The 26,777-nt window shown below is 36.3% G+C and overlaps 1 protein-coding gene across 2 annotated transcripts in view; it reads left to right on the plus strand.

Moving 5' to 3' along the window:
- uxs1 (UDP-glucuronate decarboxylase 1) overlaps positions 1-26,777 on the plus strand; it is a 76,935-nt gene that overhangs the window by 23,824 nt on the left and 26,334 nt on the right. The window contains exons 2-7 of one of the 2 annotated variants that reach the window (XM_016486466.1): positions 5,073-5,100; positions 6,070-6,118; positions 12,715-12,758; positions 14,233-14,293; positions 14,869-15,049; positions 23,436-23,540. In XM_016486466.1, coding sequence (XP_016341952.1) covers positions 5,073-5,100; positions 6,070-6,118; positions 12,715-12,758; positions 14,233-14,293; positions 14,869-15,049; positions 23,436-23,540 — 468 coding nt within the window. The remainder of the gene's footprint in view (positions 1-5,072; positions 5,101-6,069; positions 6,119-12,714; positions 12,759-14,232; positions 14,294-14,868; positions 15,050-23,435; positions 23,541-26,777) is intronic. The other variant, XM_016486467.1, reaches the window with a different exon arrangement.

The raw sequence follows: 26,777 nt of genomic DNA on the forward strand, positions 1-26,777 counted from the left end.
ATCAGATCTCTACAACTTACCGATACCATACCAATGTTTACGCTCAATTTTTATTTTTGTCTTTCTGTTTTCTGGCTTCGTATCTTCTGCATCTTTGGTCATACAGGTAGTGATTCTTCTGTTGTTTCCTCTGGTAAAGAACGATAATAATTGTGTTTCACTGTCTAATTCTCATTCTTCACAAGACCAAACAACACTGCACTACTAGTGTGTGTTAGGTGGCAGCCAAAGAGCATGAGGATTCTCTTCCACATTTAGTGAAACACTGTGGGTCACATCATTTCAATATGATGAAATAACTGAGCGGGCGACCTGCTCCTGAAATTTTCTTGGTGAAAAAATGATTGATATGTGCTTTAGAGTGATTGGTTGGTTTGGCAACCTCCTGATTGAGCAGTGCATCATTCACTTCACATTCACCTTACAGTTAATGTATTTTTAATGTATTCCTGCCAAACTTCTGGAAACTGCTGTACATTATTTTATAATACAGTTTTCTTAGCAAGCCTTATTCAAAGGTGCACAATGTGTTCTTGCATGATATTTTATTAATATGAGCTTTGGTAAATACTCAGCCAAGACTCTAGAGACACAACTGCAACCACTTACACATATTGCACAGACTTGAGTTTTAAGTCACTGGAGACCCCATAACCAGGATGGAGAAATTCAGAAAGATGAATTTGGGTCATGGGGAATGCTACTTTGAGAAATGACTGCTCTAGTTCTTTTTGATCCCTATAAAGAGGCCCCAGGACTCAACAGAGTTGTTCACCAAGAGAGTGACCTTGACAAACCAGTCTACCGTTGCCTCCCACCTGCCCCACAACACAATTTTCACGACAGGCAGGACTAAAAATAATTTAGCCACTACCACTGTGAGAACTTGACCAGATGTAACTGGGCATGTTTTCCTGTTCACTTGAGCTCTTTCCATAAGCTTTATTTCTAAAAGTGCCAGTTCTTCTGTGCTTTGCTCAGATCAAACAAGAATTGATTTATCAGACTAAATTGCATTTCAAAAGGTCAAAATCAACATAGTGTTGTATGTGTGTCTTGGCCACTGCCTAAAAGGATAGTTCCATTAAAATATGAAAATTCTGTAATCATTTACTCACCCTCATGTCATTCCAAACCTATATTACATTCTTTCTTCTGTGGAAAATAAAAGCTATTTTGTAGAATGTTGGTAACACTTTTGGTGAAAATTGACTTCCAATGGCCAAAAAAAAGCAGAGAGATGTTTCTTTAAAAAAATAAAATAAATCTTTATTCTGTTGGGCATCTGGTTCTGCCGCCCTCAAATGGGTCGCATCGAATTGCGGCTCCTCTCATGTTTGACATGGCATCAGGTGGCACACGCCAAGCTGGCCCCTGGCTGCTGTAAATCATGCCGCTCCCAGGAATTTGTGGCGACAGCAGCAAGGCCACTGGGAAAGAGCAAGCCAGATTGGAAACAGAGGGATTTGCATAATAACCTCTCCAGTAGGGTTGGGTATCGTTTTTTTTTTTCCGATACCGGTGCCTGAACCGATACTTATTAAAAAATAAATAAAAAATCCCCCAAAAAATGATGGATTGGCCATTAGAATAGAAATAGAGTAGAGAGTGCAAATGTTACGTCAAGTTTTTTAATTAAAAAAAACAAGCAGATCAAATTAGAAGTAGCATTAGAATAGAGAGTGCTAGAATTAGAGGGTCAAATGAAGATGAAAGAGATGTGTTTTCAGCCGTTTCTTGAAAATATTAAGGACTCAGCTGCTTGGATTGAGCTGGGCAGATCATTCCACCAGGAGGGAACAGTTAATGTAGAAGTCCATGAAAGTTTTATAGGTAGAATGCAAAATGTTTCAATACAAGCATTTCAGTCAAATGTAATTTATGCAATATTTCAAACATTTAACCCACAAGGGAAAATCAACCAATGGCAACAGTAGCCCAATTCCAAGGGGGAAAAACGCAGACTTGGCAACCCTGCATCCAATGCAGCTGCAGGAGTCAGATTTAACTGATCACAGGTCGAGAGTAAGAAGAGATGACTGACAGACCATGCTGGAGGATTTGCTGCTCAACAGACTGACAGATATCTGATCTTGTAAGATGTGTTCTTTTTACACAGAGTGCCTGATCACCAAATCGAAAGTGAAAGAGAACAGCGAGTGCTCATTCAAAAGAGATTTAAATACTCTGCATAGCGATAGCGGCATGGCCGTAGCCAGACTTTGAAAATTAGTGTTTGTGGGAGGAGGGGGGTGCTGTAATAATACAACTCGTTATATACAGACAGATGTTTGTGATGTTTGTAAAAGATGTCTTCTCTGTTTTGGAGGGATGATCGTTTTTAAATCATACCCTATTTATTGCATCAAAATTTGTTAATACTTTAATATAGTTATGGGGTGGATAATTTTATCAGTTGTTTATTATTCATGCAACAATAGATATCATTGTTATAGTTTTCATTAATAATCATTGCTATATGATAACTATGTCTAGTGTTCTTATGAATGTTTATAGCCTGATTTGTGAAAGTTTAACTACTATACTGAATGACATACAGTAGCATAGACTTCTTCATGGCTTGTGTTTGCGGATTTCATTTCATTCTGTAATCTACTTGTTCTACAGATCTGTGTACTAGTGTTAAATGCTACTGTTTTTGACAGCCTTGATAACATTTCCAATAGAAAATATTGTGATAATTTTTGCGTTTTCCTTACAGAATGTCGAATCCTGTCAGCAATAACCTGTCCGTGGGCTTTTTTGATTACTGTCAGTTTAAGTGCTGGCGATGCAGTGTTGCCAGATAGTGTTATAAAAAAAAAAAGAAAGAAAGAAAAATAAACCGAAATTATTTCACATCTTTTGAAAATAAGATAAGATAAAAATATCGCTGAAACGGCAACTTCCTACTTTATTAACGTTCTAAAGTGTCAGATTAACTCTTTCCTATTTTTTCATATTTATTGTTTATTTTATTTTTCTTTATAATGAAGTAGTCTGTATCTAGTAGATTGTGAAAGAATGATTATCAGTTCCACACACAGAGATATATAAATTCTACATTTATTTAAATGAGGGAAAAAAAACTTCACTGGTATCGGTATCGGCCAATACCGAACCCTAGATATCGGAATCGGTATCGGAGGCGAAAAAGGCGGATCGGAGCATCCCTACTTCTTACGTCCGTTTCGGAGAACCAGAGGACAAATATTTCAATCGATCGCTCAGGCATGGCACCGAAATGAGGCACCGAAATTTGCGTTCGGATTCGGTTCTAGTACATACCGGTTACATAGGTACCGGTGCCATATTGGTACCGGGTTTCGGTACCCAACCCTACTCTCCAGTTGTCCTCTGGAGAGCAGGTTTCCAGTTCACGCTCACCTTTTGCCTTGGATTCTTCTTATACCTTCTTCTTTTTTTGTTCACACAGACTGTCGAGACATTTCAAACATTTCAAGAACTATGAGCTCTTGTTTGTGATATTCAACTGTAGTGAATGTGTGGACAGGATGGTTTATTATTTATGGTGTTGATTTTCACCTGCTTAATTCCTACTCATGTTTAATGCGTATTGGCAGGTCTGAGTTGTTTGTCTTTGCAATATGTAGCCTTGTGCATGTTATAGAGAGAAATTATATTTCACAACATCTTTATTAAAGAGTAAAGGGCACATGCTTGCATTATTAATGTTCATAATAATGATTTATATATGAAGGTTCAACCTTACGTTCCCAAGACAGATTCATCTTTTCTACATATGTGGGCTTTGATCAGAAAATCAGTTGATTGAAGACATACTTGATAGATACAGTATTAATTTATCATGTTAATATTGTTTATAGCCTAGATATTCAACTTTTATTCTTTCACATGTGTGAATGAGTCTGGTCATGTTGCCTTTGAGATAGAAGCAGTACTGCTTAATTAAGTACTGTAGTATCAGCAAAATCACAGCCAACAATCCAACCAGTGACTGACACTCACCTTTCAGTTACAGTTACATTCTTACTGGAGTTTTAAGTGTATAAAGGTTTTTAACTGGTCTTGAAATGGGTATTGATTCATTTTAAACTTCTTTGAGCTATTTTCATCTTCAGGCTTTAAAATCTTCATCATGTGAGATTATAGCACATCAGTAACTCATCAGTGTCATAATTATTCATGAGATGTTGTATCGTTATACTATGAGAAGGCGCTTCTCTTTATTCACACCAGTATGTGCAGCTTTCCTATGACAGATGCTTCAAACTGTGAGATCATGTAGAGTAGCTGAGACTCGTTCATGTATCACAAGTGAGTGTTTGTTTTTCACTTTGTAGTTTCTGCCTGGTATCTTTAGAGCTCATCGATATATCCAATCAAACAGCTTATATAAACATTGCAAAAATAACACTTGTGTGTATGTGTATGTATGTGTGTATATATATATATATATATATATATATGTATGTATATATATTTGATGCAGAGTTACAAATGTAAACATTTGTGCATATATTTGTGCATTTAAACCATAGCTATGACAGGGTATGTGTTTATTTGTGTAATGTTCTGTGAGCTTATAAAACCCATATTTAATATTTGTTTGTTTTGATGTGTGCAGTGTTGAACTGCAGCCTGTATTTGTGGGAACATTTGATGCTTTTAACTCTGAGAACGAAATAAAACTGAATGGCTTAGAAGCTGTTGTCTCCCCTGTTCCTTCTGGGCACCACAGCTTAATATGCACACTTTTTTTTTTTTTTTTTTTCCCAAAACTCTCGAGAACTAAATGTGCTGAAATAGGGAGTTTCATGACCCTTTAAACAAACATTTTCTTTCTTCTGTTCTTTCTGTTATAGATATTGGACATGAACTGTATTTGAACTGATAACGTATATCTTCTCTTTTCAACTGAACAGACTTATTAACATCTGCTTAAATGTCTAACAGCTTGTATTTTTTTTTTTTTATTAATGATGTAGAATTGAATTGTAATGATGTAAAACTGTTTATTGAGAATCAATTTGCATTTGTTGTGTGATATTTGGTTTGGTACTGATGTCTTCTCTTCTTTCTTCTTTTAGCTGTCTGGGGAACCTACGCAAATATGAGGTAATTATCATTTCTTTTTGTATTACTAGAAGATGTTTCAGACAGTTTGCCAGCTCGGTCTACTGCAAAAAAAATCTGCTTTCCAGTAAATGTTGGAAAAACTAGTAGATGTCAGATTTACAGTTGTATTGCTCAGATGGGCTTAAAGCTGCCATCTTGGGGCTTTTAATAAATATCAGTCAAATTTATAATTTCTCTTTTTTTTTTTTGGCCAATGAATCACACTCAAAATATGGCTGCTTTTGTTTTATGATAGTGCAGTATTGCATCCTACTATGCTGGAATGTCAACCAGACTGATATTATCATATGTGTAGTATTAACATTATATCAATATTTAATTTTTTAATATCACAGTTATCGTCAACACCAGTATATTGTGTTGGAATGCTGGTGGAGGTCAGCAGAATAGGTTTAAATATGGTAAAATGTGTAAACGTGTAAACAGTCAACATGAAATAAAAATGGAACCAAGATAAAATATTAGTTCATGCATTCCTGTGGAATCAAACTAATGATATTTAATGCAATGCCCACTTTTGACAGTTAAATCAATTCCAGATTAATAAAATTAAGTCCTGCTTTATTTTTGAATATCCTATTTCACTCAGATTTATCACATTACAACTTCTGGAGATGTGTATACTGTGGGTGATTTGTGTTTGAAATTTTCTATGGTGTTCATTGATTCCGATCGAAGCCCATAGCTCATCCCTGCGTGAATGACTGCTGCACTGTGCGATAATCAGAAACTGAGATTAGACTTATTCACTGGGCCGTGGAAACAAGCTTTGGTATTGATCAACTGCTGTCATGTGGTTTTGTTGACTCTGAGCATCTTCATCGTGTCCAGACTGAGCTGAGGAAGAGTTTTGTGTGCTTCAGACAGCTCTGCTGTGCAAGTGTGAATCTTTGTGTACTTGCGTATCTCTGTGGCTGTGATAAAGCCGTCTGTTGTTGTTTTCCACAGGTCTATACAGGAACATGGAGAAATGAAGGTTGAGCAGAGGATAGATGAGGTTTGTTAGCGCAAGCTGTTCACATTCATTGTCAAGCTTTGATTTGATTTTTTTTTTTTTACTTGCCTAATTTTAACATTTTTACTTTTTCACATTTTTCGTTAGTGTCAGCACCTGCCTCATTTTAACTGGAAACCATATGTACCTAACAGCTGATATCCACACTTCAAACTCTCGGGAAACATTGTGCAGCTACCCAAGAGCGCCATATAATTAAGATTTTAATTACTCATGCCTTTGATAGCAATTAAGTTTCCTAGTCAGGGGGCAAATAACAAGCAGTGCTGATCTGTTTTATGTTCTGCTTGGAAACCTCAAAAACTTTTTCTCTGTGCGTGATGCTGCCCTGACTACATGTGTGCTGTTGTCCAGTCTTTGTTATTTGAAAAGTGTTGATTTTAGGCATTTTTGTCCATTTTGGCATTGCTGTTTTGCGAAGGGTAACAGATAAAGACTGGAATACACTACACAACATTTAAAATCTGAACAGATTTTCAAACACTAGGCATCATACACTTGCCAATGTTGTAAATGGTTACAAAGACAAACTGGGTATCAAAACTGAGCATCACACACTACCAGACTTTCAAGTCATTTCCAACACAACAACAACCTCATACAAGAAACAAATGAAAACGATGTGTGTTCTGAAATCGGCTCAAAATCTTAAACATGTTTGATATCCTGGCCAAAATCTTTCAGCAACTAGCATTGATTTGGCCAGACTGCAAATTGGGCAAAAATCTGAGCAAAAGTCAGTGGTGTATTCCAGCATTTAACTGTTTTGTATTATCAACAGGTATACATTAGGGCTGCACGATTAATCGCATGCGATATTTAACGCGCATCTTATCAGTAAAGCCGATTCTGTAATCAGCGGTAAATCTCTATCACCTGCGTGCTTTCACATCGAGCAGCATTAACTACACAGAGCCGTTGTTCACTGAGGAGCTGCGCAAAAAATCGCGCGATTATGAACGTGGTTTAGCGCAGCTCGTCAGTGAACAACGGCTCTGTGTAGTTAATGCTGCTCGATGTGAAAGCACGCAGGTGATGGAGATTTACCGCTGATTACAGAACCGGCTTTCTGACAAGATGCGCGTTAAATATCGCATGCGATTAATCGTGCAGCCCTAGTATACATACAGAAAGAAATAAACATTTTGTGTGTGATGTAAAGCCTGGTGCTTGATTTCACACCTGGAGCATTAATATTCCTCATTTAGGAGTCACACTTGTGATCCTCAGCCCAAAGTCAAAGAGTTTAACTTGTTTAAACAATGAAATGAATATACTGTATTTTGTTTCATTAATATTAGTGCTGTCAATCGATAAAAAAAAAAAACGAATTAATCACGCTTTTTTTTTCTGAAATTAATTGCGATTTGTTCTTTTTTCCCCTAATATTTAACTAGCCATTCAACATTAAAGTGTAACTGAGAGCTATCAATTTTAACATTTATTAGACTTTAAAAAAGAACAACTTCTAATTTAAGTGAACTTAAAACAATCTTGACATAAACCCATTATAATAAATGTCATAATTACCTGTGCCCTTCAGCAAGGAAATATACAGAAATTGAATAAAGTTATCAAACACTAAATTCTAAATTAAATACAGATGAATCCTTAACGCTACAAAAGTTGATTTCCTCTTTTTTCTTTTGTTCTTTGATGAACAGACATCACAGCAGCTGGTTATTGGGTTATTTGGCTGCTATTACTTTAAGAGCTGCCGCTGCTGAACGTGACGCGGATCTGACACACATGCTCATACTTTCGTTTGTGCTTTGATATGAAATGATACAGGCTGCAGCGTGCACCACCGTATTTGTGCGCACAATTGAAGAGCACGCGCTACAAGCAGAGTATAATGGCTGACCGGACAGGAAAATTTGTTTGTACTGATATATGAACTGACAGCAGTTCACTGTTGTTCTACTGAAGCTCCTCATCACCTGTACCGTTTCCGCATTTGGCTCACGCCTGGTGCTGAGGTGAAGTGGAGTGCTCGTCTGAAAAGTCTCCCATTTGATGAGGTCTTAAAGACGTTCTGCATCTAAATAAATGCAATTCTTGTCAAGAAATTAAGAGACCGAAGCAGCAGTTGTGAGTGGGGTGGCCAACACTAGCTCCGCCACTGCATTAACTGCGTTAAATATTTTTAACACCGTTAAACTGGAAAAATTAATCTGCTGTGTTAACACGCTAATTTTGACAGCACTAATTATATTACATTATTATATTATGTGCATTTTTGTTGTATAATTTAAATATGCAGTTTCTACTTTTAAAATTTATTTATTCAAGTTATAAGTATAAAAATAAGTATAACCAAACATACTGTGACATTGAAATAATATGCCATTTTAGAGTTAGAGTTAATAACAATAAGTAACTTTTGGTAGTTTTCAGGTTTGTAATAGCATATTTAGAATAGGCATAAAATGTCACGAATTAGCCCATGAAAAACACACTAATCTGAATATTAGGTGATTGTCCAGTGTCAGTGATGGCTGGAGGTGGAGAAATGGAAAAATATTTAGGCACGAGGCAAGTTGGAGCTAAACTCTGCAGTACACTGGCCCTCCAGGACCGAGTTTGGGCACCCCTGTACTAGACAGTATTGACCTATATTAAATATAAACCTAAATTAAATAGTATTAAATTGTGTGCCACTTTTTCTATAAAAAAATTAATACAAAATTTAAGTTAAATGCACTGCATGGAAGGCAGTTGAACCACTAGATGCTTTAACAGCCCTATATATGTGACCTTGGACCACAAACCAGTCATTAGTAGCATGGGTATATTTGTAGCAATAGCCAACAATACATTGTATGGGTCAAAATTATAGATTTTTCTTCCCCGCCACTACGTTAACTGATTTAAATATTTTTACCGGCGTTAAACTGGAAAATTTAAACGCTTGCGTTAACACGCTAATTTTGACAGGACTAATTAATATTTTTATTTTGTATTTTGTATTTTTAGGGAATATTATAGTATATACTACCAGGGGTGCCCAAACTCGGTCCTGGAGGGCCGATGTCCTGCAGAGTTTAGATCCAACCCCAATTAGACACACCTGAAGCAGCTAATCAAGCTCTTACTATGCATACTAGAAACTTACCGGCAGGTGTGTTGAGGCAAGTTGGAGCTAAACTCTGCAGTACACTGGCCCTCCAGGACCGAGTTTGGGCACCCCTGTACTAGACAGTATTGACCTATATTAAATATAAACCTAAATTAAATAGTATTAAATTGTGTGCCACTTTTTCTATAAAAAAATTAATACAAAATTTAAGTTAAATGCACTGCATGGAAGGCAGTTGAACCACTAGATGCTTTAACAGCCCTATATATGTGACCTTGGACCACAAACCAGTCATTAGTAGCATGGGTATATTTGTAGCAATAGCCAACAATACATTGTATGGGTCAAAATTATAGATTTTTCTTTTATGCCAAAAATCATTAGTATATTAATAAAGATCATGTTCCATGAATATATTTTGTGAATTTCCTACTGTAAATATATCAAAGCTTAATTTTTGATTAGTAATATGCATTGCTAAGAACTTAATTTGGACAACTTTAAAGGCGATTTTCTCAATATTTTTATTTTTTTGCACCCTCAGATTCCAGATTTTCAAATAGTTGTATCTCGGCCAAATATTGTCCTATCCTAACAAAACCATACATCAATGGATTCAGCTTTCAGGTGAATATAAATCTTGATTTAAAAAAAAAAATGACCATTATGAGTATGACTGGTTTTGTTGTCCAGGGTCACATATATGATTTATATATATGAAAAAAAAAAATGAAATAATTGGTACACACGAGAAGGTTATTTAACTTTTTGTGCTGTTTTTGTACTGACGTCACCAAGCCCTCTTATTTGCCTCTTCAATTACCTGTCAGTGAATGCCAAAACAACTTTTCACTACCTAATTAGTTGCAGATGCACAACATTATTTTTATTATGCTGATTCACTCAGCAATGCAGTGCAACTCTTCATGTTGCTTTTAAAAGTTATAACATGTAACTCAATCTGTACCATGGTGCCATAGACATGAATGATAAATCAAATTATCAAGTCAAGTCAAGTCTGTATGTGGGTTGTAAAGATGAAGTAACTTGTTACATTTCTTAGCATTTAGATGTACCAACTCCTCCTGATGGGTGACAAAACAGGTGAAAATATTGAATTGGTTTAAAATGTAGGTAAGAAGCAGAACCTAAAAACCAGAATATCAGACCTGGGCCAGTAAGAAATCACCTAGAACACCCATAGCAACAGACTGCTATATTTTTAACTTGTCATATTTGTTATTCACATGCTCCATGTTTGAGTAAGTGTACTTTGTACCACAAGTTCACACACACGTCTTGTTTGAAACCCATTTAATTTAACTCATGCTGGTTTTTGTACACGTACATTCACATTAAAAGTCAGTGCTATAACTGCGATCTCTATCGTCTCATTATAGATCCCAAATGTCTGCTTATCACCTTGTGAAAGCTCATTAGAAAACGTGTTTCCCCTATCTGCTTGACCTTAAGGTTCAAAGTATGTCAACACCTGCTAAGGCTTATTTGTCAGCATCTGTGATAGCTTTTAGAAACGCTGACATTTATTCCCCTGCCTGATGTTTGATATTTAATTTAAAGAGGTGGTACAGTTTGGAGGTGTTCTTTGACCCAGATCTTAACTGTTGCTATTCTCAGGCAAATGTTTGGGTTACACTTTATTTTAAGGTGTCATTGTTACAGTGTAATTATACATTTAAGTAGTGAGTAATATTAATTAACAACATGCGCTTACTATAGGGTTAGGTTTAGGATTAGGGTTTGGTTTAGGGTTATTGCATGTAATTATGCGTAATTTTGTGCTAATACTATAGTAAGTACATGTAACGTGTAACAAGGACACCTTAAAATAAAGTGTTACCAAAGTTTGTAATTTTGACTGTCATTTGGCATGTTAATAAATTTAGGCATACTTAATAAACATAACTAATACTTAAGGATTTGTGCTTGAATCGGTTGAAGTATTTAGATTCATTACATGATAAGCTGATTGGTTAAATTAATCATAGTTAATTACATGTATCAGTACTTGCTGAGAAAAGCCAACAAATTTTTAAAGAAGTTTTAAAGTGCTGTTTTTATTTTATTTTAAATTGTTCTCCACATTTGCATGCAGTCAGGTTTATTATATAATTATATTTATTATGCCATTTTTTTTACCGGTATTATTAAATGTATGTTAGGCAAGTATGCAATTGATCAGAAGTAACAGTAAAGACATTTATAATGTTACAAACAATTTCTATTTCAAATAAATGCTATTCATCAATGAATCCTGAAAAAAAGTATTACAGTTTCCACAAAAATATTAACACATAATAAACATAGCATTCATAATAATAAGAAATGTTTCTTGAGCAAAACATTTCTGAAGGATCATGTGACACTGAAGACTGGAGTAATGGCTGCTGAAAATTCAGCTTTTCCATCACAGGAAACGCAACGCAACGCGTAAAAAGACAGTATAAGTCATTATAATCAGTGATTATGTCCCCACTGGATGCAACAAATGCCTCGTTTGTAAAGGGTTTTAATGTTTTTGTCTCATCGCTCCGGCCTGACACGGCATCACAGTATGGTAAGGGCCGTAACATTTCCGTCTCACGCTTGAGGTGTTCGGCCAATCACAACGCATTGGATAGCTGGCCAATCACAGCACACCTCGCTTTTTCAGACCGATGAGCTTTGTAAAAATCAACGCGTTTCAAAAAGGCGGGGCATAGAGGAGAAACAATAATGTACAGTATGTGGAAAAGAATGTGTTTTTTTAACTTTAAACCTCATAAACACATTTCATTACACCAAATACACCAAATAATGTTCTTTTTAGCAGCATCGTATGACCCCTTTAAAATAGAAATTAGAAAACAATTAATTGTAATGATTATTCTATTATATTTTGCAGTATTACTGTTGTTGCTGTATTTTTGATCAAATAAATGCGGCCACGTTAATCACTTCTTTCAAAAACATAAAAAAATGTGTGAATGTGTAGTGTAAGCTATTTGATGTCTTATTCGAAATGCATTCAATTGACAGTTTTGCTTAAAATTCCAGATAGTATGCAAAAAGTCAGTGTAAGGGCTGCAGTCAGGCCTGCATTTCTTTTGGTGACCCACCTTTCTGCTGATTAGTGGCTCAATTAAAGAATGAGTAATGATTCAAAGATTAATTCCTGTTCCCTCACCAAAAGCCATTTCATGTTGGTCTCCTTGTCACACAACCCTGTAATACGGACTGCTCTCAGATTCATCTGTAAATCATTTTGAGGGCTGATAGTGTTTGATGACTGTCTCAGTCAGAGATAAATTTCTACCGTTCTATCAGTTCTGTTTTCTTTAGAAAGCTTTAACTGTCCCAGTCTCTCCTGGGTAATTGATATAGTCCCCCTCACTCTCTCTATTTTTCTCTGATTTCCTGTTCCCTTTGTTTCTTATATATCTTTTCTTTGCCCGTCCTGTCCTGTTCTTATGGTCATATCTTACTCTGTTTCTTACAGGCAGTGGCACCTCTCAGGGAGAAGATACGAGAACTTGAGCTTAGGTACGTTTTTATTTTACACCCAGAATACCTACTTTTTTTGAGTCTTTTACAGATAATAAAATAATCTTGCATAGTACAATTATTTCAAAACACGTTAATAACAAGTAATCATTTGAGTAGGCTAGAAAAGTTTTACGCGTAGGATATTGCTCAGCCTAAAATTGCACTGTGAGTTTGCCTCGTAAAGTGGCATGTGCTGATAAGCAGGGCTGAATTCATGACGAAATGAAGCAGATGAACTGAAGCATAGTGTGCAGCAAGCTTTGATTGACATAACAAGAGGGGGACAAGTTACTCCTCAGTCCCTGGTTTTTTTTTTTGTTTTTTTTTTAATGAGATGAGAAGTCTCTGCAGTTTGTAACTGTCTTGTTTCTTCACTTTGCTGCATCTCAGCCAGGCCCAAATGAGATTGTTTGATGCTCAGTGTAAATTACCTGTGTTAGAAGATTCATCAAACAAGCTGAAGTGTCATGGCAGCAGTATGAAATGAATCTTGTTTTTACTAAAGCTAAATCAGTTTGGCTAAAATAACAAAACTTGGATAGTGTTTTGTCACTTTTTAACAAGGTACCACCAGTATTATCAGCATGGGCTGTGCTCCTAAAATACTATTTTTACTGCTTCTGTGGGAAATTGCATGTGGGAGGAAGGATTTATGATTTTCTTTCCCCAGTAATGCAGTGGCATTTTTATATCCCTCATTTTTTTTTCTTCCACGTTCATAATATTCATTCTTGCATCGCTCAAGCAAAACGCCAATTCACTGCTTTCCTGATAACCTGAGCCAAAGAATGAACATTTGAGTTGCACTTGTTATTTGAACATAACAGATAGCACTAATGTATATAATGCTCTACATGCAAGACATAAAACAAGTATAGCAATCAGCAATAAAATCTACAGACATTAAATAAAATGTATATTTTTTAAATGCAGCTTTTCAGAATGGCAGTGATAGTGATTTATTCTGATGGGTGAATTGATGGTTTTTGTTCTTATGAGGTTTCACTGGAGTGCATACAGAGCCCATGAGATCTGAGTTATGTAAAGAAAAGTGTCCTCTTTAGGACCAGTTCAACAGTTGAAATGATCAGTGATGGAGTTATCAGTGAAGTCAGGGGACTAGGAGAGAGTAGGGTTATCTGTATCTACAAATCCATTTGTCAGTATTGAGAAACTCAAGAATAATTGGATGAGAAAATCACAAGCACGGAATCATCCCCCTGGATTCTGGAAATGGTATTGAGTTTCTGCGCTCAGACACTGACATATTTAATACTGACTGGTGGATTTGTGCTGAACTATTTTGAAAGAGAAGCAAGGAAAATGTAATGTACTTAAAATCCAGTTCTTAAGAACCTTTTTCATTAGCATTGATTTCTTTGCACTTATGTCTCTGTGTAGTGTGCTGTGGACATATAGAAGATAATTAGTCTTGAATGATGCTTATTTAAGGTTTTCTTTAATTTTACAGTTTTACCCAGAAGTACCCACCTGTGAAATTCTTATCTGAGAAGGACCGAAAGAGGATTTTGGTGAGAAGTTCTTTTCAGTCTTCTTCGGTGTCTAGAACTACTAATACATTTACATCTATCTGTCAGATATACATTGCATCCCTTGCTCCTTACTAAATTAAATTTGGTCATCATTGTTTATTGCCATTTCCTTGTTCATTTTCCACTCTTTGACAGATCAGCGGCATTTTTCTTCCTCCAACTGAAACGTTATTAAATAAAATCTCCTGCTTTCTAAGGTTAAAGTGACAGATTGAAGCTTAACCAATTTGACAGATATGTCACAGTGAAGTAACTATAGTTATTTCAGAGGACGTTTTTTCAATAGGCTGCGTTGCACCCAGATGATTGAGACTGGAAGTATGTAGAAGCAATGAGGAAACGAGAAACTGCAGGGAGTAGAAACACTGCGCAATTCTTCTGATTACTCACTGTGCCGATTTAACCCCGTGTTGTGATTCAATCCCATGTGACCGCTGCTTTATTCAAATGTTTCTCAAACTTAAGTAAATAAACATTTTTAATAATTTATGACTTTATGTACTGTACTTCAGTAATGTTGGCATGTGACTGATATACAGTCTTTCCTCTGGTAGATCACCGGTGGGGCAGGATTCGTGGGCTCGCACCTCACTGATAAGCTGATGATGGATGGTCATGAAGTGACAGTGGTGGATAATTTCTTCACTGGCCGCAAGCGCAATGTAGAGCACTGGATCGGCCATGAGAACTTCGAGCTGATCAACCATGATGTGGTGGAGCCTCTCTATATTGAAGGTGGGTGCATTCACATAGCAGAAGATATCTGTATTTTCTGGTATCCAAAACTAGCTTTAGAATTTAAAACTCTTTTATCTGCACAAAATGCCACAAAGGTACAAAGTAGATGAACATGACATGAAACTATAAGAAATCTCTTTACTTCTGTGCACTTGTCATTCACACTTGTTTGTCTGTGAAATGCATGTGTTGATTACAAGTTCTTTCTATTTAGGGTGGGATTGTTCAAACAGGCATTGTTTTGGCAACTAAAAAGAAAGAAAGAGGAAAATGATTTAGACTGAATTTACTTTGTACGTTTTAAAAGTACAAGAGGTGGGGATGGACAGAAACTTCCAGCATTGAAGGAAGACGGCTTTCGTAAATTCAATCTGGTTTGAGGACAGTCACTGTCTGTGACAATGAGTGCTTGAATGAAGCGATAAAGTGCTTAGAGGAGCTTCAGGTCATTATTTTGGCCCAGGTGTGAGACTTTTTGCCCCTCTTTGTCAGGTAGCATCACACCTCCCACCACTCCTGCTAATCAAAACAGGAGAAGTGAGAGGGCGGCTAGTTAAAAACAATGTCAGCTATCTTTGTAATGGAAAATCTCAGCAGCTGGTGTCAACCCCTGATGAGTAAAGGGTGATACACTGTGACATTAGCCACATTCACACAAGAAGCCTGTTAAATTAAAGTCAAATTTCAGAATTTGTCCATAAATGTACCACAGCTATTCACAAACACAAAGACTTTCTTTTACTCGTTTCGCAAATGTGCATGCATCTCCACCAAAATGTTGTTAAAACACTGTGATTGTAATCACTGCCAGTCTAAAAAAACGTTCCCAAAAAGTCTTAATTTGCCCTTCCACAAATTAAGGCCTTAAAAAGGTCTTAAATCAGAACAGAAAGTGTTGAATTCATAAAGGCATTACATTAAATGTTGCATGCACTGCAAAAAATTAGTATCTTCCTTATGATTTTTGTCTGGTTTTCCACTACAAATATCTTAACATCCTTAATTTATTTAAGTTGCAAAATTAAGATTTCTCACAAAACAAGACTTCTTATCTTGCAACATTTTGCTTCTCAAGTAAATGTTTAGATGTTTACTGGAAAACAAGACTAAAGAAGAACAGCACTTTTTGCAGTGTTATCAGATGGTACAGTAAAAGTTATTTCCATATTCCAGTGGTTGAGAGCAGAGGTATTGAAGCAGTAAGCTCTTTTTTAAGCAATTAAAAAGTAATGGAGATCTGTTGGAAGTGTTGCTAATACAGCTCATTGTGTGATCCTTAGACATTTTACATTTAGAGAACATTCATTTTGACGTATTGTGTCCCCGTCCATTTATTAATTGAATTTTCTTGACTTGGTCTTAAAAAGCCATGAAAAAGTCTTAACCTTTACCTTCATAAATTCTTCAGAAACCCTGGTAATGTCATTGGCTGGAAATGACATTTTAACAGCTGCATCATTTCAGCATTTGTCCAATTTGACAACATTACAGTAGATAATCATAATTTTTGACTTCCACATTACAGGCCTAAAACAAAATGGCATGGAGTAACTTGGCCAACACAATCTCGTGATTAAAAGTAACTTTTTTTACAAGGTGGCAATTTCGTATTAATTATCATACAATGTGATTTGTACGAAATTGTACGGTTTTTAGAAAAAAAGGTGCACATGAAGCTCCAATCTGAAACCCAACCTTGAACTTCACCATCAGTGGGGCATAAACAGATGGTACAAAAACATACAAAAGGGATACCAATTTGCCAAAACAAAATAGTTATTAATAGTTTTTGAACATTTTGACTGCAGACTTCTTACATCAGAGCATTCTGACCTTGTACATGCTCTAACCATTAATCTTACAGCTTTTCTGAACTTTTCTGGCAGTGATACAACTTCATAAGCTGGCTCAACGGGCCCGGCACACGCATTACCTCTAAACTGGAAAAATACTCTTGAAGGTGGTGTATGCTAAAGCGCTTTTGTTTTCTGACAGATATTTTTCTTTTGGGTGGTAGTCTCTGGTAACAAAATGGTTATGGTAATAATGGTACATCAAATAATAGAAAATATCTGCACACTTTTATTCTCCCTTTATTCAAAAAAGTAAAAAAAATAGCAACGTTTCGGTCAAAGACCTTCGTCAGGCAAACACGCATACAAGCAAAGGCAATAGCTCAATAAGTACTCCGATTCAAACAGAGTTCCAATTGATGACACCTGTCAGCAATCAAAGTCAATCATGTAAACAGCTATAGTATATCACATTTAAAACAAGACAACCACATTGAGGCAAAAACTTAAATACAACCACAATATCAAAAAAATCCCCAACACCAAAACACTCCCCCATCTTTTTTATAATTCTCAATTACTTGTCCTAGAACTAATCAATGCATAACTATACAACACATATTTAGGTACAAACGAGAATGTATCAACAACATTCACCTTTAAATACAAAAAAATATATCAGTTAGAAACATGAGTTAAAGTCAAGTTCTAAATTCAAGCCCTTAGGGGAGTGTGGAAAGGTTATGCCTTTTTGAATTAAAATGTACTGCTACCGGGTTTTTTTGATCATTTGTGTGTATACTGCTTCGATGTTCTGCAATCCTAGTTTTTAAAGCACGTTGTGTCTTTCCTATATACGCCAAGCCGCATGGACATTTGATCATATAAATAACATTTTTAGTAGTACAAGTGATGACACCCTTAATTTTAAACTCCCTTCCTGAATGAGGATGAGAGAAGACATTCGTTTTTGTAGTGAAATTACACTGGGCACAACGACCACAACTATAGTTACCCGAAGGGATAGATAAGAAATGAGTGGGTCGTTCTACAGATAAGCTAACATCAGCTCTTACAAGGAGATCACGTATATTAGGAGAGCGTTTATACACAAACCTTGGTGTTTTTTCAAAGATATCACTGAGGGGAGGATCAGATTTTAAGATATACCAGTGTTTATCTATGATCTTTTTTATATCTGAACAAATAGGAGAATATTGAACAGCACATACAATGGTTTTATTTTCTGATTTTAACTGTTTTTTATTTAGAGATGTCTCTTGATTTTTATTTCCAAATCTCCTAACTGCAGACTGTATCCAATCTTCATTGTAAACCTCGCTCCCTAAATCTGTTTACCAGATCAGTGCTTTGTTGTGTATATGACTGTTCAGTACTACAAATTCGACGTATCCGGTTAAATTGACTAATGGGCAAGCTACGTTTCAAAGTTGTAGGACGGTAGCTCTGTCCATGCAAAAGTGTGTTACGATCAGTGGGTTTTCTGTAAAGATCAATGATTATTTTTTTTGCCATTCCTACTAATACGAATGTCCAAAAAACTAACACATGAATCATCATAATTAACTGTAAAACGTAAGTGTTCATCACTAGTGTTAAGAAAACTGTGAAATTGTAGCAGTTGATTTTCAGTACCTGACCATAACATAAAAATATCATCAATATCTTCGCCAAAGTGCAATATTTGAGAGAAAGGGATTTTGTAGACCATTAAAAATAATGCCCACATACAAGTTTGCATAATTTGGGGCCATGGTACTGCCCATGGTGGTACCCTTAATCTGAAGAAAGAAATCATCTTTGTATCTGAAAAAAATTGTGTCAACACCATTTTAGCTAATGTTTTAATGCAATGAACACTAGTGTGTTTGTTTTGATGTGGGTCTCTAAGAAAGACTTCTATTGCCTCAATCCCTCCTTCATGTGGAATGTTAGTGTATAGAGACTCAACATCGAATGTTATAAACAATATTTCATCAGGTAAAACAATGGATTTTAAAATTTGTATCATATCGATAGAGTCTTTTACAAAGGAGGGCAATGTAAATACAACTGGCTTTAAGAAAAAATCCACAAATGTTGAAATTTTCTCAGTAAGAGACCCGATTCCAGATATAATCGGTCTTCCTGGAGGATTAGTAAGGTCTTTATGTATTTTGGGAAGTATATAAATGACTGGTGTAACTGGATAATCAACCTTCATAAAATCAAACTCCTGTTTCGTAATCTCACCAACATCCACAAACTGTTGAAGGTATTCCTGAATTTCGTTCTTAAAAACATTGGTGGGATCAGTACTCAATTTCTTATAAAAGACATCACTTAATTGTCTTTCCACTTCTAGGTCATAGTTAGCAAAATTAATTACTACAATGGAACCACCCTTATCTGCTGGTTTGACTATAATAGTCTTATCTTTTCTTAACTCAAACAGAGCACTTCGTTCATCCTTAGTTAAGTTATTAAAAACTTTGTACTCACGCTTGTTAGAAAATACCTCCCGTACATCCCCCTCTACAAGACAACAGAACGTTTCTAATGAGGCATTTCTGTTCTTAAAAGGAACAAATGATGATTTACCTCGAAAATGTGTAGAAATTCTCATTGTTTCAGAAGGGGGAGAGTGATCAGAAGGAGGAGTATCTTCAACACTAGAGAGAGTATTCAAGGGTTCAACAATAGATCTATTACCAAAGAATTCTCTAACACGTAAAGTTCAAAAAAATGTTTGAAGGTCCACATAGGTGTTGAATTTATCATAATTGGTTGTAGGGACAAAAGACAGTCCTTTACTCAAGGCGGTTAAACCTGCAGGAGGAATAGTTTTATCAGACAAATTAATCACATTGGATATTTCCTGCTCCGAGTTTGATATCGCCGGGGAGAAAAGTCTCTTTTTCTTGCTCCTCCTACATTTTCTCCTTTTCTTCCTCTCACATTGCCTCTGGATATTAATATTAGTCGCCTTCGAGGTGTCACATCGTCTAAAAAAAGAAGATGAAGAGGAAGCCGTACTCAATTGAGTCTCAGAATTTTTTTGATATTGTGGTTGTATCTAAGTTTTTGCCTCAATGTGGTTGTCTTGTTTTAAATGTGATATACTATAGCTGTTTACATGATTGACTTTGATTGCTGACAGGTGTCATCAATTGGAACTCTGTTTGAATCGGAGTACTTATTGAGCTATTGCCTTTGCTTGTATGTGTGTTTGCCCGACGAAGGTCTTTGACCGAAACGTTGCTATTTTTAACTTTTTTGAATAAAGGGAGAGTAACAGTGTGCAGATCTTTTTTCTATTATTTGATGTACTTTTTGATCTCGCACCTGGCCAAGACTTTTTTGGATGTGCGTACTTTGACCCCTTTCTTTATATGGTAATAATGGTAACATATATAAAAAGTTTTTAGCAAACTAAACATCTAGTGAAGTCTTTATTACTGTATTGCCTTTTTACACAAATTGAAACCTGTCACAGATGTTGACATTTAAACTAAGAAATTAAACATGTTTATTTTCTTGTTCTTTTCTTTTATTTATTTTGAGACAAATTACTCCAACATAAAGATTCTTTAGTAAATAGTCTTTCAGCAGTCACTTTGGATCTAGTCTCAGCCTCTGACAGTATGCCATTGGACCGTCTTATACATTGCCGGTGGCTTCCATGAGTCAGAATAAACAGGATTTTCTCAGCTCGTCAAAATTTGGTTTACAAGTTACCAGACCGCTACAGTGAATCCTTCTGAAGAAGCAATTAGTTGCAGTGTTTGCCAATGAATCTATTAAAAATATTCAAGTGTTTTCCTTGAGGCACTTAAAGGGATAGTTCACCCAAAAATGAAACTTCTGTCATTAATTACTCACCCTCATGCGTTCCAACCCATAAGACCTTCGTTCATCTTAAGAACACAAATTAAGATATTTCTTTAAGAAATCTGAGAGCTTTCTTAACCTGCATAGACCGCAATGCAACTTTGCAAACATGTTCAAGGCCCAAAAAGGAAGTAAGGACATCATTAAAATAGTCCATGTGACATCAGTGGTTCAACCTTAAGTCTCTGAAGATACAAGAATACTTTTTGTGTGCAAAGAAAACAAAAATAACTTTATTAAACAATTTCTTCTCTTTTGTGTCAGTCAACTATGACATGCGTGTGATGCTGCTGACGCAGAAGTCAGCGTTCTAACGTAGAATCCGGATGTGCTGCGGCTTGTTTGCAAGCAGAGGAATGTGCACACATGCGTTGTGGTGCTGTCATGAATGCACGTCGAAGACTGACACAGAAGAGAAGACATTGTGGATGAAAGTCGATTTTTTTGTTTTCTGTGATGCCACAAGGGGCAGTCGTGGCCTAATGGTTAGAGAGTCGGACTTGTAACCCAAAGGTCGCGGGTTCGAGTCTCCGTACAGGCAGGGATTGTAGGTGGGGGGAGTGAATGACCAGCGCTCTCTCCCACTTTCAATAAAAAAGACTTGAGCAAGGCACCAAACCCCCAACTGCTGCCCACTGCTCCGGGTGTGTGTTCACGGTGTGTGTGTGTTCACTACTCACTGCTGTGTGTGTGCACTTGGATAGGTTAAATGCAGAGCACTAATTCCGAGTATGGGTCACCATACTTGGCCACATGTCACGTCCTTTCCTCCTTTCATAAAAGATTTAAAAAACTTAAGTTAATTTCAACAAAGCAAAAGAGAACTAGGCCCAGTTTTACTAAACAGGGCAAATTAGCACGAGAATGCAATTCCAAAACAGCGCCGATGGGAGGGGAAATTTCTGCATTTGATTTACTAACAATGTGCAAATTAAAGAACACAGACGCAACATCTCATTTAGATATCAACCAACGCAATAGACCAAGCGCAGCGCAAATTAGCGTAGTCGCAAATAAAGAATAAAGAAATAAAGAAGCCACAGTACGTTGAAAAGAACTGGAGGCCAAAAAAGGTTTGCTAGAAGTTTTGATAGACCTGGTATTGTGTGACTCCTATTTGAGGGTTCCAAGTCGTATTTTATTTCCTGAAGCAAATTAAAAATAACATGGCTTGGCAAACGATATGTTCGGATAATGTGTTCTTCTGGCATTCCAAAAAAAATAATACATGTAGGAAAAAATCCTCTCCGTTCTACCACGCACTCTCTGTTCTCTGCGGTGCCTCCTCCTAGCAACAATAATTGCAAACATTTCAAGCGCAAAATAGTTTGACATACTTTTTTGAGGCGTTAAATAATGGCGCAAATGCCAGTAATTTGACGAGCACAAATGTTAGTAAAATGCGTTGCGTGATTCGTTTGAATACCCTCCTCCCATGAATTTTGCGTCTGAAAGGGAAACTCCTACAAATGCATATTCAATAAGGTTAGGCGCAAAAATATATGTGTCCATGCCTTTTCAGCGCTAATTCTTCACTGCGCGTCTTTAGTAAATCCTGACAGTGCTGTTTTAACTCCAAAAGGCAGTTTGCTCTGGCACAAGCTGTTAGTAAAACTGGCCTCTAAAGTTTATTCAAATGTTCATTCATTTTAATTGACAAGAAAATGACTCATTATTTATGATTTATTAAGCATAAGCTATGCTTTAAAGCATATTAAATTAGGCAAATACATTAATATGGTATGCATATTATGATAGGTCAAGCAAAAATGGCAACACTCAATGTCATACAGTATGTAACAGGGTACCAATGTGTCTTTGGCCTGAAAAAGTTGGAAGACTCCTGGGGTGAACCTTCCTTAAAGAATTCTTGCTCTGTTCCTCCATGCCAACTAAAGCACAGCACCAGCAATTCTCCGCACTGATTTTTCATTCCTATTCAACCTCAGTCAGCCACTCTTTTGACTCATCTCCTTCCTCAGCCCTCTTTAAATGATCCCTGCTTATCACTGCATCTAGACTGGACAGGGTGAAAGAGAACTCGTCTGTTTATTGTGTTTGTTCTGCATCCATTAGATTGACTCACCTATGCTTTGTCTGTCTGAGTCATATCCTCCCTTTACTAATATTCATCTTTCTGCACATCAGACTAGATATAGATAGAGCATTGAATAATGGTGATGGCAGTGCGTGCAAAAATAATGATGTATTTTCATGCAGTTCGAGTTGCACTAAGCCTTCTTATGTCCGTGGCATTGGTCTGTGGATGAATGCCAGTAGCATTTTGAGTGCTCAGAAGTTTCTCTTGGAAGAACACAACATTTGAACAACTTTGGCATCCAATTATATGTAGATTCATGGAATGATTAAGATCTTGCATTAACTGTCTTTAGCCATAATACCCCCCAAAACAATCGTTTGCATTAACAAGACTGCTCATTTGGTCGGGCATATGAATGGGCAGATGGTTACCATCTATTTAGGTTGTTGTTTTGGATTTGCTTCAGGCCTTAATCAGTATTTGTAATCGTTGTGCAGTTGGATGGTGTTTATATTGGTATAAATGGAAGTGTGTGTTTGATTTTTATCTGTCCAATCTGTCCTCTGGCAAGAGGATTGGTGCTGAATGGAAAAAAGCTCAATAAACAGTTTCCCCTCTCACTTTTCACTTTCTATTTTTTGTCCCCCTCTTTTCTCAGTTGACCAGATATATCATTTGGCCTCGCCTGCATCGCCACCCAACTACATGTATAACCCTATCAAGACACTGAAAACTAATACTATTGGTACTCTGAACATGCTAGGTAAGTATCACCCCAAATTTAAAAGTCTGTTCCTCCATTGAAAATCCGTTCCACTAAAACTATGATGCTTTAGAACAGGGGTCTCCAACACGTCGCTCGCGAGCTACCAGTAGCTCGTGGCCAGATTGGAGGTAGCTCGCCAAGACATACTTGACATATCGGCCTGAGGTTATTTTAATTATCCCATTTCATATTTTAATAATCATTAAACCCGTATTTGACTTATCGCGATTTGAAAAACTCAAAGTAACTATTGTTCAGCTTTGATCAAAGTTATTAAGTATCTCGCGCAGGCGCAACACGCAGAGTAGTTTCGTTTTGTGTGAAAACATGACTGAAGGCAGACTGCTGAGGGAAAGAATGCAAAAAGTGTCAAATTAAGTGACGTTGACGGCCGACAAAAGGGGGTGCTAATGCAATCTATTTTTGCTTATAATAAACCGAAACTAACGCGAAGGAGAGAGGGCTCCTGATGGCAAGCAAAAAACGTGAAGATAAAGGTGTTTGGGATAAGCTAAAAGAAAACAAATGCGAACCGTTACATCAGGTTACCTTTGCCCGCCTCTCTCACTATAGAGCACATAGCTTATAGCACTATAGTAAAATCCCAGGACACCCCTAGTCCGAGTGTCCAATGTTGTTTATCACTTTGCATTGTCTGACATAAATATTCCATTCATTCATAAAGAGACAGCAGCGATTCTACAAGGGGTTACATTTGAGAGATATTGAGTTAGAAAATAGAGTAAATCAAGTAGCCTGTAAGGTGATTGCTTCGATTAACATGACACACACACACACACATAGACATATGAATACTCAAATTGAAGAATTCTGTAGTTTCAGGTTTCTAGATCTTATGTTTATTATTATGTCATATACATTTTTGCTTTCTGCTATTTTTATGTAGATTTCAAGTATTTAAGTTCATATAATAATACATTTATTTCAAGCCCCTGCTGAAATAAAAAAACAATGATAGAAACCATCAATAGAATTTGTAATGGTTTTACTGGTTGTAATGGAAATTGTATTGGTTTTAATGGAAATTGTAATGGAGCCTATTGGTCTCTACTGGTAATTGGTTGCCTATTATTGTTGTTTAATATTATTATTGTTAAAACCACTAAATCCTAATGGAACATGTCCCAAAACACACTACAGGAAACCATTATTTAATGGTTTTAATGATTAAAAGTTGATGGTTTGTAATGTTTGTAATGGCTTTTGTAGTGGAAACCATTAGAATTTCTGTGATGGTTTCTATTGTTTTTTTTTTCAGCAGGGTCACCGTGGGTTTTGTGATGTTTTTTGCCATAAATTCAATGCATTGATTGCTGTAATATTGTGAGATAGAAGCGGCTGTTTGTAGTTGTGGTGGGCCTATTTGGGAGAAAATCCAGGGACGTTTTTTACTCCCAGTCCGTCCCTGCGTGTAATGCGTAATAAAGCAGTGCTTAGAAGCGCAGGGCAGCTCTGTTTACAGAGGTTACCGTGGAAACAGCTCTGTTCTGTTCATAAGCGCCATCTGTTGTCAAACTGTGGATTTACAAATTCAGTCAGTCTGTCTGCCATATTTTTTGTTCAATGCGAAAATTGGACCAAATTTTTGTTGTAAATCTTAACCGGTCAATGGAAAATAGCTGACCTTGTTATCAGAAACTGAGATTTTTTGAATGCACATTAGTGTGTAGAACTATTTATGGAGCAGATTTTATTTATTTTTTAATCATTCTGACTCATCCTTTTTATAAAAAAAAAAAAAAAGATTTAAAGACTGAAATGTTATAGTTTTATTTTAAAAAATGGTCAAAACTTTATTTGAACATGTAGTGCATGTCAGTAGATAACATTTTTTGAATATTTTTTGTTAGTTTAAAATCCGGCCATCATTTTTTAATGTTTTTATTTCACTGTTTATGCAAACAAAAAGTGCATATGTGCTAATTTTATTTGTTGGCTTTTGTCATAAAACTTGATAAAATGATTTCAGTGTGTGTATCAGTACTTTTTTTATATTTCCAGCACATATTTACAATGCCATGTATAACAGTTTGGATTTACATATATTTAAGAGATTTAAGTATTGTATAACATTGGTAGCTCTTAGCCGCATTCATTTTTAAAAAGTAGCTCCTGAATGAAATAAGGTTGGAGACCCCTGCTTTAGAAAGTTCATGATCGATATGATGCATATGCATTTAATCCAAGTCTTCTGAAGAGATATGTGACCTTGGACCACAAAACAGTATCAGTTCAGACTGGAGCTAAAACTGTAATTATGAAAAATATTTAAACTGACAGACAAACTAACAAGGCTTCCCAGTACTGTTTACCAGGCAACAATCTGTAACTCAGACTATGGCTTTGGTGATAGACTTGTTAGAGTAAAGAGAGAAAATTGCAGCAGGTACAAACCATTTAGTTCAATTTAATCTTCTGCCTGTCAGTTTTGGAAAGGATAGCGTCTTTTCAATCATCCACGTTGCACTCTTTGGAGTCTTCAGTCAGATGGCCACTGTCTGTAAGTACAGCAGTAAAAGACCATAATGATTTTTTCTTTTTTTGTTGGTGATAGAGTTTTCTGAGTTGTCATTTCTGTGTTGACTTGAAATAATCTATTTTCCGTCTCATGCTTGCAATTACATGTAATTGCTTGTGCAGGTTATTGCCAGGTCCACATGGAATCTGTTCCACAGAATTTCAATGCCTGTCATTCTTAAAATTCTTGTTTTTAATTAAATATTTAGAATTTTCTTTCAGCTGCAAATTAAAATGCAGTTGGGATGAGCGAAAGTAGTCAAGAAAAATACCATATTAAAAAAACGACCAGCCGCAGTTTAAAAATACATGGTCAAGGCAACCTGGACGAATAAAGTGGTGCGCACATATTAAAGGGGTCATATGATGTTGGTAAAAAGAACATTATTTGCTGTATTTGGTGTAATGAAATGTGTTTATGCGGTTTAAGGTTCAAAAAACACATTATTTTCCACATACTGTACATTATTGTTTCTCCTCTATGCCCCGCCTTTATGAAACGCGTAAATTTTTGCAAAGCTCATCGGTCTGAAAAGCGAGGTGTGCTCTGATTGGCCAGCTATCCAGTACGTTGTGATTGGCCGGAAATGTTGCCAGAAATGTTACGTCCCTTACCATATTGTGATGACTTGTCCCGGCCAGAGCGACGAGACAAAAACATTAAAATCCATTATAACCGAGGCATTTGTTGCATCC

The sequence above is a fragment of the Sinocyclocheilus anshuiensis genome, unplaced genomic scaffold (assembly GCF_001515605.1).
Source record: "Sinocyclocheilus anshuiensis isolate Anshui unplaced genomic scaffold, SAMN03320099.WGS_v1.1 scaffold9, whole genome shotgun sequence".
NCBI lineage: Eukaryota > Metazoa > Chordata > Actinopteri > Cypriniformes > Cyprinidae > Sinocyclocheilus > Sinocyclocheilus anshuiensis.